The sequence below is a fragment of the Macrotis lagotis genome, chromosome 4 (genome assembly GCF_037893015.1).
Source record: "Macrotis lagotis isolate mMagLag1 chromosome 4, bilby.v1.9.chrom.fasta, whole genome shotgun sequence".
NCBI classification, from domain to species: Eukaryota; Metazoa; Chordata; class Mammalia; order Peramelemorphia; family Peramelidae; genus Macrotis; species Macrotis lagotis.
Window position 1 is genome coordinate 163,372,412 of NC_133661.1, and position 15,537 is coordinate 163,387,948.

A 15,537-nucleotide genomic window follows, 5' to 3' on the forward strand; every position below is an offset into this window, starting at 1 on the left:
GAAAACAACAGAGGTCAAAATAAAGGGCTATCATAAATGAGAAAGAGATGTGTCCATATGGACAGTACAAGATCTGTTGACCTGCCTTAAAGAGGCCACACAGCCCTACTAGTCACTTAGAAAGCTCTGAGAGGATCCTTAGAGAATTAGTAAAAAAAAAAAAGCTCATTTTAGAAGGAAATCAGAGCTCAGGGAGATAAATGAATGTGTCCACAGTCAAACAGGAAACCGGAGGTAGGATTCAGAACTAATTTAGAGTAATGAAGAATACTGCTAATGAAACTAACTCTGTTAAGTCCCTTATATTTCCAGAACTGAATTTTTTGCAGGAATGGCTTTCCATATGTATTCAGTAAGTTGTTTATTTAAAAATTCCAAAGTTGGAAAATGAATAATACTTACAATAAATTTTGTCAGGTTTTCATTTACTTTTACTATATTCTTAGCCATATGCTGCATCACTTCCAATACATCATTCTCTGAGTAACCAGTATAATATTGTTGCTTTAGGTTCTAGAATAAATAACAAGAAGAATAGAGAAGTGAGCTACGGCCCTAAGAAAGGGAATCTGTTATACTTCAATATCTTAGAATAGCTCATCTTACAAGGCAGATTAAAACAAGAATTTCACCATTAAAAATTTTTTTTCTTTTCTCATGCTTTTTTTCCTTTTAGTTCTAATTCTGCTTTCACATGATTAATATGGAAATATGTTAAACATGATTGCACATGTATAACCTATCAGACTACTCATAGTGAAGGGGAGGGGGATAGAAGAAGATAGAAAAGTGGAACTAAAAAGCTTACAAAAAAAAATAAATGTTGAAAACAATCTTTGTATGTAATTGGAAAAAAATGAAATAAAAAAAACCCCAGAAAAAATATATAGGTACTTAACTGTGACTACTACAATCAAACTGTTAGAACTTCAAGACCATCCAGCTATGTAATTATTAAGTGTCTGAGGCTGGATTAGAACTCAGGTACTCCTGACTTCAGGGCAGGTGCTCTATCCACTGTACCACCTAGCCGTCCCCCTCAGTTAACTTCTTAAAAGTCAAAGTTCATTCGTTCATCTAAAGAGTAAATATGAACTCTGAAAATTAGGCTGAAGCAATGCAAAAGACCTAGGACTTTTGAAACAAACCCTAATGGAGTACAATGAGAATTGAAAAACTAAAGAAGGTATATTCCACAAGGTCAATTTACAAAGTTTGAAACAATTAAGCTGGAATGAGTGCACCCCCACCTCATGCTGGGAGACTCTAAACTGCATCATAAACTTTTTTTTAGGTTTTTGCAAAGCAAATGGGGTTAAGTGGCTTGCCCAAGGCCACACAGCTAGATACTTATTAAGTGTCTGAGGCTGGATTTGAACTCAGGTACTCCTGACTCCGGTGCACTCAGGTGCTCTATACACTGCGCCACCTAGCCGTCCCCATCATAAACTTCTAATGAAATCCTGCACTCACCCATTTCCCTTGACCTAAAACCTTCTGAGACAAGCAAGAAGCAGCAGCAGCAATCTCAGAAGGATGATAATGCACCATGTCATAGTCAACAATTGTTAGCTCCATCAGGTACTTGGCTAACGTATGCTGTTCAGCATCTGCCTGTGAAAGAATCACATTCATTATGGAATCAGAGTTGTTAATCTTTGAAAAATCAGTCAAGAGAGATAGCATGGTACTGTGGATAGAGAACTAGCCTCCAGGTTAAAAAGTCCTTCTTCTCCCAAAATATTGACTGTGTGACCTTGGGCAAGTCTCTTAACTGGTCTAAGGCAACTCTAGAGGATTAATATTACAAAATAGTTGTTGATTTGCATTAGTAGAGAGTTTCTGCACTGGGAGTTACCTACCCTAATGAAATTGTAGGTTTGAAATGAAAATCAATCAATAAATAATCTAGGTCAAAGCAATACAGATCTAAATCCACCTTATTCCACCTCTTGCTGGACACTAAAAACTATTATATTTTGTAACACATGAGAGAAGCAATGGAAAAGGGAAGTTTCCTATTTACACAAATAATGTTATATGGCAAGGCTGTCCAACCTTACTTTTAAAAGTTTTTATTGAAACAGACAGTATAATTTGATTTGCCATTTTAGTGAGAACTCTGCTGTAGCTAAGCTTTGTTTACTAAAGCATTTAGTAAACTCAAGGGGGTCACATAAAATCACACTGTGGCTGCATTCTGAACAACCCTGCTATAAGCTTTTAAAAGATTAAAAAGACATTTCCTATTTAATTTACAATCATATGAATGCAGATAAGGCAAAGTGTACCATTTTAAACAGTTCCAAAAATTTTTTTTTAGGTTTTTGCAAGGCAAATGGGGTTAAGTGGCTTGCCCAAGGCCACATAGCTAGGAAATTATTAAGTGTTTGAGACCGGATTTGAACCCAGGTACTCCTGACTCCAGGGACGGTGCTTATCCACTGCGCCACCTAGCTGCCCCATCACTTCCAAATTAGCAACCAAAATAGCAGTAATTCTAAATCTTAACTATTTAGTTGAAGTAAAGTGAGGACCCTCACCTCACCAGCTTTTGATGCTCGTCTTAAGAAGTGGAGTGGAAGTGGTCGACCCAATTCAAACTTCAATTCTTTCAGAATCAAAATTTCCATTTCTCGAATTTGAGAACTAGTATATGCATTGTCTGTGATATAAACAAAGTCCTCGACATTTGGAGAGAATATCTCTTCATACTTGGAAGCCAAAAGCAGAGCTGTAACTCCAACCAATTGAAGCATCTTCCGAGAAACTGGATGAACCTACATGAAACAATATTTCCTCTATTACATACAAAACAAGAGACCAAACCCTCCCTTGCACCCTGTAAATTTATGAAAGGAATTCTAGAATCTAAGAGACCTATGTGGCAAAAGAAGGGGGAAAGGAATTTCTTAGAATTGGAGGATTCCAAGTTGGGATAATGAGAATGAAGTGAGGGTTGGGTGTCCCTGCCCTCCTTGCTAGTGGTGGCTAAGAGAAGTGAAGAGGCTTTCTTCATCACTGAAGCCTCAGAATGTTCCATTTCCCATGGACTAAATCATATTTTTAAGTTATAAGAAAAAAGAACATTCTATAGGGGGAAAAAAATTTCAAGTTAAATTTTACAAGATTAATGTATCTAAATATTACACTCAAGTATGCTACAGACTTTGGAATTACTTTTAAAACTATGATGTGTTTAAATTAACTGAACTTTAGGCCAAATATGGCAGCTCTCTTCATCTGTATTGGTAAATTGAAATTTAAATCTTTCTTACTCCCAGCAAAAGATCATACAAATTGAACAATGAGACATACATATTCTTTTTGTTTGTTTTTTGCAGGGGTTAAGTGACTAGCCCAAGGTCACACGGCTAAGTAATTATTAAGTATCTGAATTCAAATTTGAACTCAGGTCCTCCTGACTCCAGGGCTGGTACAATATCCACTGAGCCACCTAGCTACCCTGAGACATACACATTCTGATCAATAAAAAGTTTCAAATGGTTTAGACAATTAATTACTTTAGAAGCTAAAACTTCCTGGGGCGGCTAGGTGGCGCAGTGGATAGAGCACCAGCCCTGGAGTCAGGGGTGCCTGGGTTCAAATACGGTCTTAGTAATGACCTAGCTGTGTGGCTTTGGGCAGGCCACTTAGGCCCATTTGCCTTGCAAAAAACCTATATATATATATATATACATACATACATACATATATATATATATGTAAAGAAGCTAAAACTTCCAAACTAAGCTACTTTTCAGGCCTCATCTTTAAAAATTGTGAAAGGAGAACAGAGACTCCAAATTTACCGTCTAATTCAGCAAATATTTACTAAGTGTTCACTTTATGTAAAACATAAATCATGAATAGAAAATATGATAACCCATCTTTCTTTTCAAGAAGCAGATACTTTTAAAAGACAGCAAAGCAGCTCAAAGACCTTAACCAAACTATTGAAAATGAAGTTTCTAATATAATACCTACTTGCAAGAAACGATCCATGATTGCAATACACATATAAAGAGTTTCCTGCAGAAGGTGAAATTTGGAATGGACTTGTACCAACCAATCAACCAGGATTGCACGCATACGACCATTGATGTCCTTTCCATCTAAGAAATGTGGGTTTATAGACTGCTGAACCTATAAAATTTAAAAATAATAATAACCCTATTATCAATGTGTTGCTATGGATAAATGTCTCCAAATTACCACAGTATTCTATACATGCAAACAATTCTACCTCAAGTTGTCTCAGATACTGGTAAATATCCTTAACATAGTCACTGCAAAGCTGAGGATTCTCCCAATCTTCATTATCAATGTCCTCTATCTTGCATAAAAGTGCATTTGAGAAAGCCTGGCACAGGTCTTCTTCCTTCATAGAAACATCCATAGGGGTTGGAGACAAACCCTAAAACAAGATAGATTAAAATAACAAAAAGGTTGTATAAAGAAAAAACAGATTTTACACTTCCTAACCTTTTAAGTTTTTTTTTTTGGAAAACAAAAAGTTGAAGAAAAACTCTTTTTTTTTGTTTTAATTAAAGATACATGGATGAACAATAATGGCAAAAATAAACTACAATAAATTTCAAGATGGGTTACTATTGTTCTATAAGAATCTATGAGAGGGCAGACTTCAGAGTAACCTGGAAAGACTTGCACAAACTGATACTGAGTGAAGGGAGTAGAACCAGGAGAACAGAGCATACATTAACAGCAACACTGTGTGAAGAACAGCAATGGACTTAGCTCCTCTCAGTAGTTCAGTGACCCAGGTCAGTTCTAAGACTTGTGATTGGAAAATGCCATCCACATCCAGATCAAAAAACTATAGTCTTGAATGCATCCCAAAGCATACTATTTTCACTTTTTAAAACTTTAAACAAGTTTTTAAAACTTTTTCTCATGGCTTTTTCCCCCTTTAGTTCTGATTCTTCCTTTATAACATGACTAATCCATATGTTAAACATGATTGTAAATGTATAATCTGTATAAATTTATTCATTGTCATGGGGAAGGAGAGGAAAGGAAGGGAAATAGAAAAACATGGAACTCAAAAACTTACAGAAGGATGAATGCTGAAAACTAACTTTGCATGTAACTGAAAAAATAAAATAACATTGAAAGAAAAAAAAAAGAATTATGTCAACCAGATATAGTAAAAGTGCTTTTGAAAGGCCAAATCTGAGAACTAGTACACTAATGAGAGTGCACTCCAAGAATGACCTGGATGAGTAAATGTTAGATGTAAAGAAAAAAATGAAAAGTTGCTGTATTTGTGGGGGAGGGCAAATAATCTACACACAAAAACTCAACAACAGGCTCATTCTTGGTAGAACTCTTGGTAAGATCATGAGATCATGGATCTAAAACTGGAAGGGTCACTATCAACCATTTAATCCTTTTAACATTTTAATAGCAGTGAAAAGAGGGCCAGAAAGGTTAAATAGTCCAGAGTTAAAACAACAGTAAAACGGCCAAGTCAGGATCTGAACTCAGGTAATCAGCTACCAAATTGAACATTCTTTACTTTATTAGACTGCTTCTCAAATATTGCAGAAAATTTTAGGAATAGTTCACATATTTAAAAATTATTCCCTCTAGCTGGTGCTGAGTCATTTCATGTCCAACTATTCGTGACCTCACTTGAGTTTTCTTGGAAAATATATTGGAATGGTTTGCCATTTCCTTCTCCAGCTCATTTTACAGATTGAGGTAAACAGAGTTAAGTGACTTTCCATAGTCACTCAGCTAATAAGTATCAGAGGTCACATTCAAACTCCTGACATTAGGACCAGCACTCCTATTCAATGTATCACCGACCTTACCTGATTACTGCTTGGATGAGTATAAGGCAAGAAAATTTGTGAAAATAAAAAAATAATATGATAGTTTTGATATAGGAGATTTTTCCTATGAAATGAGAAATGAGAATGTTCACTAAATGAAAAAGTTCAGTAAATGAACAAGATAATGTAATCCATCCCCATATCAAAAGATGCAACACAGTGATTGCATCTAATATTCTTACCTCTAGAACAAATGAAGAAATAATTGAAAGTTAATGAGATGAATGTCCTATTAAAGGGATGCCTACAATAGAGATTCTCAACTTGGGGCCCATGTATAGATTACAGGAGATCTATGAACTCAAATTTTAAAAAAAGAAAAAAATACATCTTTATTTTCATTAATATTTAGCATTTTCTTCGATTACAAATGTAGGTAACAAACATTATGAGAGGTCTCAAAGTTTCAACAGAATACATGGAGCAAAAAAAGTTAAAAACTCCTAACTTAAAAGGAGTTAAACCTACTATAAAAGTGAGAAAATTTTCTCACTAGGGCAGCAAAGTCAGGAAAGAGCCTCCAATTATAAACCATCATCTACAAGCAAAGATGCAAAGAAAAATGCTGATTTAAACAGACACAAGGGGGAGGGAGAGCCCATCAAGAAATCTTAGATCTGAAGAAAGACTTTGAAAAGAAAAAAAATTTCAAAAATCAAATAAGAGAAGTAGTGGAAAAAGAGGAAAGTAAGAAAATTATGAAAAGATAATAGCTTAGTTTTAAAAATACACAAAGAATATTGAAAAAATGCCTTAAAAAATCAGAAATGGCCAAATGGTTTTTTAAAAATCTCACTGAAGAAACTCTTAAAAAATTAGAATTGGTGAAATGGAAACTAATGCCCCATGAGACATCAAGAAACAATAAATTTGTCTGATCTTGTTATCTCTTATACTTTATATTTCTTCCTTAAGGATATGATTTCTCTGTCATCACACTCAATTTGGATCAATGTACAGCATGGAAATAATGTAAAGACTGACAAATTGCTTTCTGTAGGGGTGGGAGAAGGGAAGTTAAGATTGGGGGAAAAATTGTAAAACTCAAAATAAATAAAATAATTTTTAAATAATTTAATTGGCATGGCACTGAATTCATTAGTTAGGTAAAATTGTCATTTTTTATTGTATTGGCTTTACCTACGCATGAACTACTACTCCAATTATTTAAACCTGACTAAACATAAAAAGTATGTTCATGTAGCTCCCATGTTCAGCAGGTATGTTCTCAGGTAATTTATACTGTCTAATTATTTTAAATGGTGTATAAACAATATTGAATAATGGTGACAGTGTAGTTTCTCTATTTTTGGCTTTGAATTAAAACTATTTTAATTTAACTTTGAAATAATTAAAATTTTTAATCACTCTTAAATCTTTAATCACACACTTTGCCTCTGTTTTATGGGCAAATTCATTTCATTCACATTCTAAACTGTAATTACTTGAATATTTCCCTCCTTATTTTTCCTCACTATTCTTCACCCTATTTTTTCCATATCCCTCCTCTTTTCTTTAATTTACTTCTACCTGTTTCCTTGCCTGTATTCTTCAGTCCTTTTATTTCTTTCTGAATTTAGAAGATTTTTATATCCTTCTAGATATAAATTTTGTTCCTTTTTTAACCCATTCTTGGTGAAAGTATACCCACCCACCTTATCACTTGCTTTTTTCTGCACCAATTTTTTCTTTTATGTCAATTGTATGATATAATTACTCTTTTTTATAATCACTCATCATATATGGCTCAGTCCAAACCTTTCTTTCAAACTATCCAAATAATGACAGTCATAAGAGTACTGATAACATATTCACATATAAGTAGTAAACAATTTGACCTTATTGAGACCCTTATAATTGGTTTTAATATTTACCATATATTCCTCCTGGATCTTACACATCAAATTTTCCATTAAGTTCTACTGTATTTGCCACTGAAAGTCTTTCAGTTCATTAAATATTTTTTTTTCTTTTAGGATTATACTTCTCTGCTGGCTAAGTAGCCATTAGTTGTAAACCCATCTATTAAGCTCTACAAGACCTACAATCCTTCAATATGGTAGCTACCATATTTCCCCATGTGTAAGAAACACCTTAATTTTGGGACCTGAAATTTGAGAAAAATGTACTGAGTTACTGAACTCAGGTTTTATTATCATAAAATTCATACAACTCCTCACCACTGTCAAAACTCCCATCCATTTAAAAGATCATATTCTCCCCAGAGGTTCTAGGACTCTGAGTTAGGTCTTTTCCTTCCAAGAATTTTTCTATGAATCCACTTTTCAGCTGACCTTTCTTCATTTTGCTAAGACCTTCAGCTGGGGAGGGGCTGGTTCACAAGGGTCTGGCGCTGAGATTGCTAGAGGCTTTACTCACTGAGTGCAACTTCCCTGACTGGCCAGTAGGGGGTGCTGGTTGCTTTCTCTGGCATGTCTGTGACCTTGATTGAGGCCTTCTCCCTTAGCTTGAAGGGAGAGGTTAAAGCTATTGAATCCTTCTGTTTTCAATCAATGGTGGGCTCTAGTCTGGGGTGAGGTCATCCCTCTCCCTAGGGTCAGCTGGGTGGGTTCTTTTGCTCACACACCTGTGCCTGAGGCAGAAGTAGTCTGTAATTCTTTGTTCTAGGAAGAGGTCTCAGCTGCAATGGAGGCCTGGACTCTGAGTTCCTCAGACCAGAGGAGCCCAGAGATGGTGCCCACAGCTCTCCTGCACCGGAACTCTCCCCACCAGCCCTGTCAGCAAGCTCTGCTTATGCTCCCTTAGTTGACTCAAGCCCCCTCAGTCATCTCTCGGGCCCTCAAGACTTCCTGGTTCCACTTCAGCAGCTAATCTGGTTTATCGGGGCTGATCTGCCCTCTGTAACCAGACTCCCCAGCCTGGACCCAAGGCTGTTTCAGAAGATAAATCCTGAGGTAGGTGTTGTTTCTTCTGGCTTTTCTTTCTGGGTTTTGTGGGTCAGATTTCTGTTAAGAGGTTTGTTTCATATGATAGATGGGGAAAGATCAGGAGACTTTAGAACTGTGCTTGTCTTCTCTCCACCATCTTGGTCAGAAGTCCCTTATTTATTATCTAGTATTAGCTAAGAAATAGAGTGGCGGACCAGTGGAATAGACTAGGAGCAACAGCAGGAAATGATTATAGTAATCTGCTGTTTGATAAACCCAAAAAGTCCAGATCCCTGGATAAGAACTCTCTCTTTGATAAAAACTGCTGGGAAAATTGAAGTTAGTATGAAAGAAACTTAGATTAGACCAATACCTTGACCAAGATAAGATCCAAATGGATACAGGATTTAGACATATAAAAACAATACTATAAGCAAATTAGAAGATCAAGGACTAGTTTACCTGTCAGATCTATGGAAAGGGGAGTAGATTATGACTAAGGAAGAGATGGAGAACATCACTAAAAACAAACTAGATGATTTCGATTACATTAGATTAAAAAAACTTTTGCACAGATAAAACCACTGAAAGCAAGATCAAAAGAAATGTAGTAAATTGGGAAACAATCTTTACAACTAATGATTCTGACAAAGGACTCATTTCTAAAATAAACAGAGAACTGTTATTTTTATTTTTTAGTTTTTTTAGTTTTTGCAAGGTAAATGGGTTTAAGTGGCTTGCCCAAGACCACACAGCTAGGTAATTATTCCACACAGCTAGGTAATTATTAAGTGCCTGAGTCTGGATTTGAACTCAGGTCCTCCTGACTCCAATGCTGGTGCTCTATCCACTGCACCACCTAGCCACCCCTGAGTCATATTTAAAAAAAAAAAAGCCATTCCCCAATTGACAAATGGTCAAAGGATATGCAAAGGCAATTTACAGATGAGGAGATCAAAGCAATCCATAGCAATATGAAAAATTGCTCTAAATCATTACTTATTAGAGAAATAAAAATTAAAGTTTCTCTGAGGTACCACCTCACACCTCTCAGACTGGCCAATATGACCAGAAAGGATAATGATTATTGTTGGAAGGGTTGTGGGAAATCTGGGACACTATTACACTGCTGGTGGACCTGTGAATTCATCCAACCTTTCTGGAGAGAAATTTGGAACTACGTTCAAAGAGCAAGAAAAATGAACATACCCTTTGATCCAGCAATACCACTACTGGGTCTATACCCTGAAGAGATGATGAAAAAGGGTAAAAACATCACTTGTACAAAAACATTCACAGCAGCCCTGTTTGTGGTGGCAAAGAATTGGAAATCAAGTAAATGTCCTTCAATTGGGGAATGGTTTAGCAAACTGTGGTATATGTATGTCATGGAACACTATTCTATTAGAAACCAGGAGGGATGGGAATTCAGGGAAGCCTGGAGGGATTTGCATGAATTGATGCTGAGCATGATGAACAGAAACAGAAAAACATTGTATACCCTAACAGCAACATAGGGGTGATGATCAACCTTGATGAACTTGCTCATTCCATCAGTGCAACAATCAGGGACAATTTGGGGCTGTCTTCAATGGAGAATACCATCTGTATCCAGAGAAAGAACTGTGGAGTTTGAACAAAGACCAAGGACTATTACCTTTAATTTAAGGCGGGAAAAAAACAGGTATCTTATTGTCTGATCTTGTTATGTCTTATACTTTTTGTTTCTTCCTTAAGGATGTGATTTCTCTCTCATCATACTCAATTTGGATCAATGTACAACATGGAAACAAAATAAAGATGACAGACTGCTTTCCATTTGGGGGAGTGGGGGGAGGAAGTAAGATTAGGAGAAAAATTGTAAAACTCAAATAAAATCTTTTTTTTTTAGGTTTTTGTAAGGCAAACGAGGTTAAGTGGCTTGCCCAAGGCCACACAGCTAGGTAATTAAGTGTCTGAGACCGGATTTGAACCCAGGTACTCCTGACTTCAGGGCCAGTGCTTTATCCACTATGCCACCTAGCCACCCCTCAAATAAAATCTTTAATAAAAAAAAAAAGAAGAAAACTCCCATCTATTAGCTCGTCCTCATCTGTGTTTGATGATGAATCACTGTCTCAGGAGAGACACCTGACACCAATCCTCTGGTCTATGGCTGACCACAAGCACTCCCTGGGCATGTCTGGGTGTGTGCACAAACACTTAGTCCATTTGGTCTCATGAACCTGAAGCACCAATTGTCTCCTCCTCTGAAATATATAACTTCTTTCTCATCAGCAATTCTTTTTGTCTAATGCTGAACCATCTCTATTACCACAGGAATTCCAATTGCCCTTAGCTCTTCAATCCATAGCTTCAATTCCAATCTCTAAATCAGGTCATTTTGTTGCTTCTCATGGCCTTCTTCTGCCAGGGCATTTTCAGTAGGGTTTCTTCTTCCCGTAGCCAATCTTGGGTTGTTTTCTCAGTTGCAAGAGGATCAAACTTACATTCAGGAGCATGATTTCCTTTCATTTTTTTGCAAAATGGGTCACTTTGAACTTGAATTCAGCACTGTACAAAAATCTTTTCTGAGCAAACCATAATCCAATATGTGAAACAATGAATACAAAGATAAGCATGAAAAAGTGGGAAATGCAAGTAAAAAAACTACCACCACTGTATAAGTGTGCATATATATATATATATATATATATATACATAAAGAATGATACCATCATAAGCAAATTAGAGGAACATGAAAAAATAAGAGCTATTTTTCAGCTACTGGGATTCTCTATTTTATGTAGATCCTCCTAGGGGGTAAGCTCTATCCACCAATCAGAGACTTTTTATAGTGTGGATATCTGGAAATCTATGAAAACTGAGTTCATGATCAAATAAGAGCTACAGAGGTACATGGGGAGTAAAGTGCATAATTCTGAGTATGTGAAATTAGCAATTTTCTCTAATAAAGGTCTCATTTCTCAAACATATAGGGAGGCCATATTTATAAAAATAAGAGCTATCACTCAATTAATTAATGGTCAAAAGTAAGAATGGGAAATTTTCATTCTCTTTTGTTATTATTTTATTTTCCAAATACAGGCAAAGGTTCTTTTCAATATTCATCCATTTGTAAGTTTTTGAGTTCCACATTTTTCTACCACTGTCCCTTCTCTGTCCCCTCACCCTGGTAGCAAGCAATCTGGTAATGTACAATCAATCCTGTTCAACATATTTCCATAATAGTCATGCTGTGAAAAAGAAATTAGAACCAAGGGGGATACAGTTTGCTTCAGCTGAAGTGAAAACGGAAAGGGTAGCAAGCAATTCTTATCTCAGACAAAGCAATTGCAAACATAGATCTCATTAAAAGAGATAAGGAAAGAAACTATATCCTCCTAAAAGGTACCATAGACAATGCAGCAATTTCAATACCAAATTTGTATGCACCAAGTGGGATAGAATCCAAATTCTTAAAGGAGAAACTGAATGAGTTACAGGAAGACATAGAAAACAAAACTACTGGTGGGAGACCTCAACCTCCCACTCTCAGATTTAGATAAATCTAACCATAAAATAAACAAGAAGGAAGTTAAGGAGGTAAATAGAATGTTAGAAAACTTAGACTACATGATAGACCTTTGGAGAAAACTTTTTGTCTGCGGAACATGGAACTTACACAGAACCAAGGGGGGAAGCCATCCATGAGAAAGAAAGAAAAACATATAAATTTAAAAAATTGAACATATTATACTTTCTTCTGCATTCAGACTCCATAGTGATTTTATTTTTCTTAACAGGTCTCTCAGGGTCATCATCTTCAATCACTGAAGCTGAGAGAAGCTAGAATCATCATAGTTGATATAGCTCACAATGTTGCCAATAATGTGTAAATGTTCTATTTGTTCTGCTTACTTCACTCAGCATCAATTCATGCAAGTCTTTACATGTTTTTCTAAAGTCTGGCAATTTGTGACAGAACAGCAGTACTTCACAACATTCAAATATCCTAACTTGTTCAGCTATTCCCCATTTGATGATCATTCTCTCAATTTCCAAATTTTGTCACTATAATAAAAAGAGCTGTTATAAATATTTTTGTACACATGGCCTTTTTTCCCCTTTTTTTTAAATCTCTTTTTTTAGTAAAGGTTTTTGCAAGACAATGGGGTTAAGTGGCTTGCCCAAGGCCACACAGCTAGGTAATTATTAAATGTCTGAGGTCAGATTTGAACTCAGGTACTCCTGACTCCAGGGCCTGTGCACTGCGCCACCTAGCGGCCACCTTTTTTTTTACTCCCTTGAGGATACAGACCTAATAGTGATATTGCTAGATAAAAAGCCAGTTTTTATGCCCTTTCAGCATAGTTCCAAATTGCTCTCCAGGATGATTGGATCAGATTACAATTCCACCAATGATGTATTAGTGTCCCAGTAGGCAATTTTTTTGCAAGACAATGGGGTTAAGTGATTTGCCCAAGCTAACACTGCTGGGTAATTATTAAATGTCTGAAGTCACATTTGAACTCAGATCCTCCTGACTCCAAGGCCAGTGCTCTACCCACTGCACCACCTAGCTGCCCCTCTCCTATTTATTTTTATTGTCTCTTTGTTCCTTGTCATTCCTCTATTGCTCAAGAGAAGGAGATGACCATAAGCATGAAGCCAATGAATGACCTGGTTGCTGGATTACAGCCTGCCCTTCTACTGACCCATCCACCCACATAAATGTTTTGATACCTGTTTTATCAACCAAATCCCATGAGTCTGCTCACTGGTCTAGTAGAACCTCCTTGAAGGTCAAGATAAGTCTGTTAAGGTTTGATCACTACTCTCTCAATTTTCAACCAATCCCAAAACACTCAGATTCTGTATTTTATGTAGACCCTTCCTAAAGGGTAAGCTCTATCCATCAATCAGAGACTTTTTATAGTGTGGATATCAAGCACTATAAAATTAAGACTTTGGAATAAGGGGGCTTCTCAGATCATGAAAATGAGATGTCAAGTAACCTTTAATAAAGTGCCATTAGCTTAGAACTCCACCTCAGTTGTTTGTTTTTCCTTGCAGATTAGACAGTCCCTACAATGCCCCTGAATTAAGGATATGAATATGATGGAAGATTATTTTGCTAAAAAGAACTATATGAACTTATACAAAATAAAGTGAAAACAAAGTGTCATGACAACCAGTAATAGCAATGTGTAAAGACAGTCAACTGTGAAAGTCTTAATAACTCTAAACTATTCAATGATCCACCAAAATTCCAAAGGATTTATGATGAAAAATGTTTCAAAGTAGCAGTGACATGATGATGATGGTAATGATATAACATTTTACAGTTTAAAACTAGAGGCAGGGGCAGCTAGGTGGCACAGTTGATAGAGCAGTGGCCCTGAAGTCAGGAGTACCTGAGTTCAAATCTAGCCTCAGATACTTAATAATTACCTAGCTGTGTGGCCTTGGGCAAGCCACTTAACCCCATTGCCTTGCAAAAATCTAAAAAGAAAAAAAAACAAAACAACAAAAACAAACAAAAAAAAAATCTAGAGGCAGAAAAATCAGGAGAAAGAATTCTTCAATAAAATGAAGTAAAAATGAGTAAGAAAAGAGTCTAATAGGGGCAGGTAGGTGGCACAGTGGATAAAGCACCAGCCCTGGAGTCCCGAGTACCTGGGTTCAAATCCAGTCTCAGACACTTAATAATTACCTAGCTGTGTGGCCTTGGGCAAGCCACTTAACCCCATTTGCCTATCCCATTTGCCTTGCAAAAAACCTAAAAAAAAAAAAAGAGAGAGAGAGTCTAATAGGAGTGCTGATTGGACATATATCTGTAGTAAATTACTGTCTCAATTTTAGAAGTGAGAAAGTGGTCATACCTGTATGGCTAGTATCAGAGTCAACAACTTGAACCTAGATCTTGTGGCTCCAAGTCCTGATCTCTTTCTATTACACTATGTCAGTTAAAGTATATACTAAAGAAAACCAAGTATTTTGGATAAAAATTAAGCAATCTGATAACTATCATTTATAATATCTATGATTTCCTACCTTTGGAACTAAAGTTTCCTTTGGTACTGGATTCACAGTAGCTGTAGGTTTTACATCTCTTATAACATTTGTGGCTTTGGTTTTTTTCACAAGCACTTTGGCTTTCTCAGTTTTCTATGATAAAAAAAGTTAAGGCATTATTAGTATTAGCATTAATAGCAAATTTTTTCAGTAACTAATTTGTACAGATATACACATCTGTAAAAAAATTACCTTAGCTACTTGTGTTCCCCTTGTTGTAACTTTATTTCCAATTTCTTCAAGAGCAGCTCTTCTCACAGTAACTTGCTTCATGGCTTTTGAATTAATTCCTTTGTTAATATCCTCCAAACCATTAGTCACCTAAAGAAAAGATCATTTAAGTTTCTGAGACAAAGATATATTAGACAGACAATCATTAAAAATGCTCCAGGAAACTGAAAATTGTATATTTATGATGTTCTTTAAAATGATGAGAAAATATTTTCTTCACCTACTTTGAAGAGGTGTGGTGAAATGTCATATATTTCATTTCATCCGAATCCGCTAACATTGCTTATTTGACTAAATAGTTATTTTTCTCTCTTTCTTAATCTATTTTTTTTACAAGAGATGCATTAAAGGTTATATTCAGAAGATAGAAGGATTCAGAAAAGGTGATATAAAACAAAAGACAATAAAAATTATTTTTCAGTAGGAAATAAGAAATGGTCTTTTCCTTTAGTAGCCTCTTGTCTATTGAAGAATTCTTTACATTAAAAAGCTATTTCGAGGAT

The 15,537-nt window shown here is 35.9% G+C and overlaps 1 protein-coding gene across 2 annotated transcripts in view; it reads right to left on the reverse strand.

Annotated features, from left to right (window-relative positions):
• CCNB2 (cyclin B2) overlaps window positions 1-15,537 on the reverse strand; it is a 45,087-nt gene that overhangs the window by 2,543 nt on the left and 27,007 nt on the right. For both annotated transcript variants that reach the window (XM_074234558.1, XM_074234557.1), the window contains exons 2-8: window positions 14,996-15,124; window positions 14,783-14,896; window positions 4,247-4,417; window positions 3,988-4,146; window positions 2,544-2,780; window positions 1,474-1,614; window positions 403-513 (exon numbers count right to left, since the gene is read on the reverse strand). In XM_074234558.1, the coding sequence (XP_074090659.1) occupies window positions 403-513; window positions 1,474-1,614; window positions 2,544-2,780; window positions 3,988-4,146; window positions 4,247-4,417; window positions 14,783-14,896; window positions 14,996-15,124 (1,062 nt within the window). The remainder of the gene's footprint in view (window positions 1-402; window positions 514-1,473; window positions 1,615-2,543; window positions 2,781-3,987; window positions 4,147-4,246; window positions 4,418-14,782; window positions 14,897-14,995; window positions 15,125-15,537) is intronic.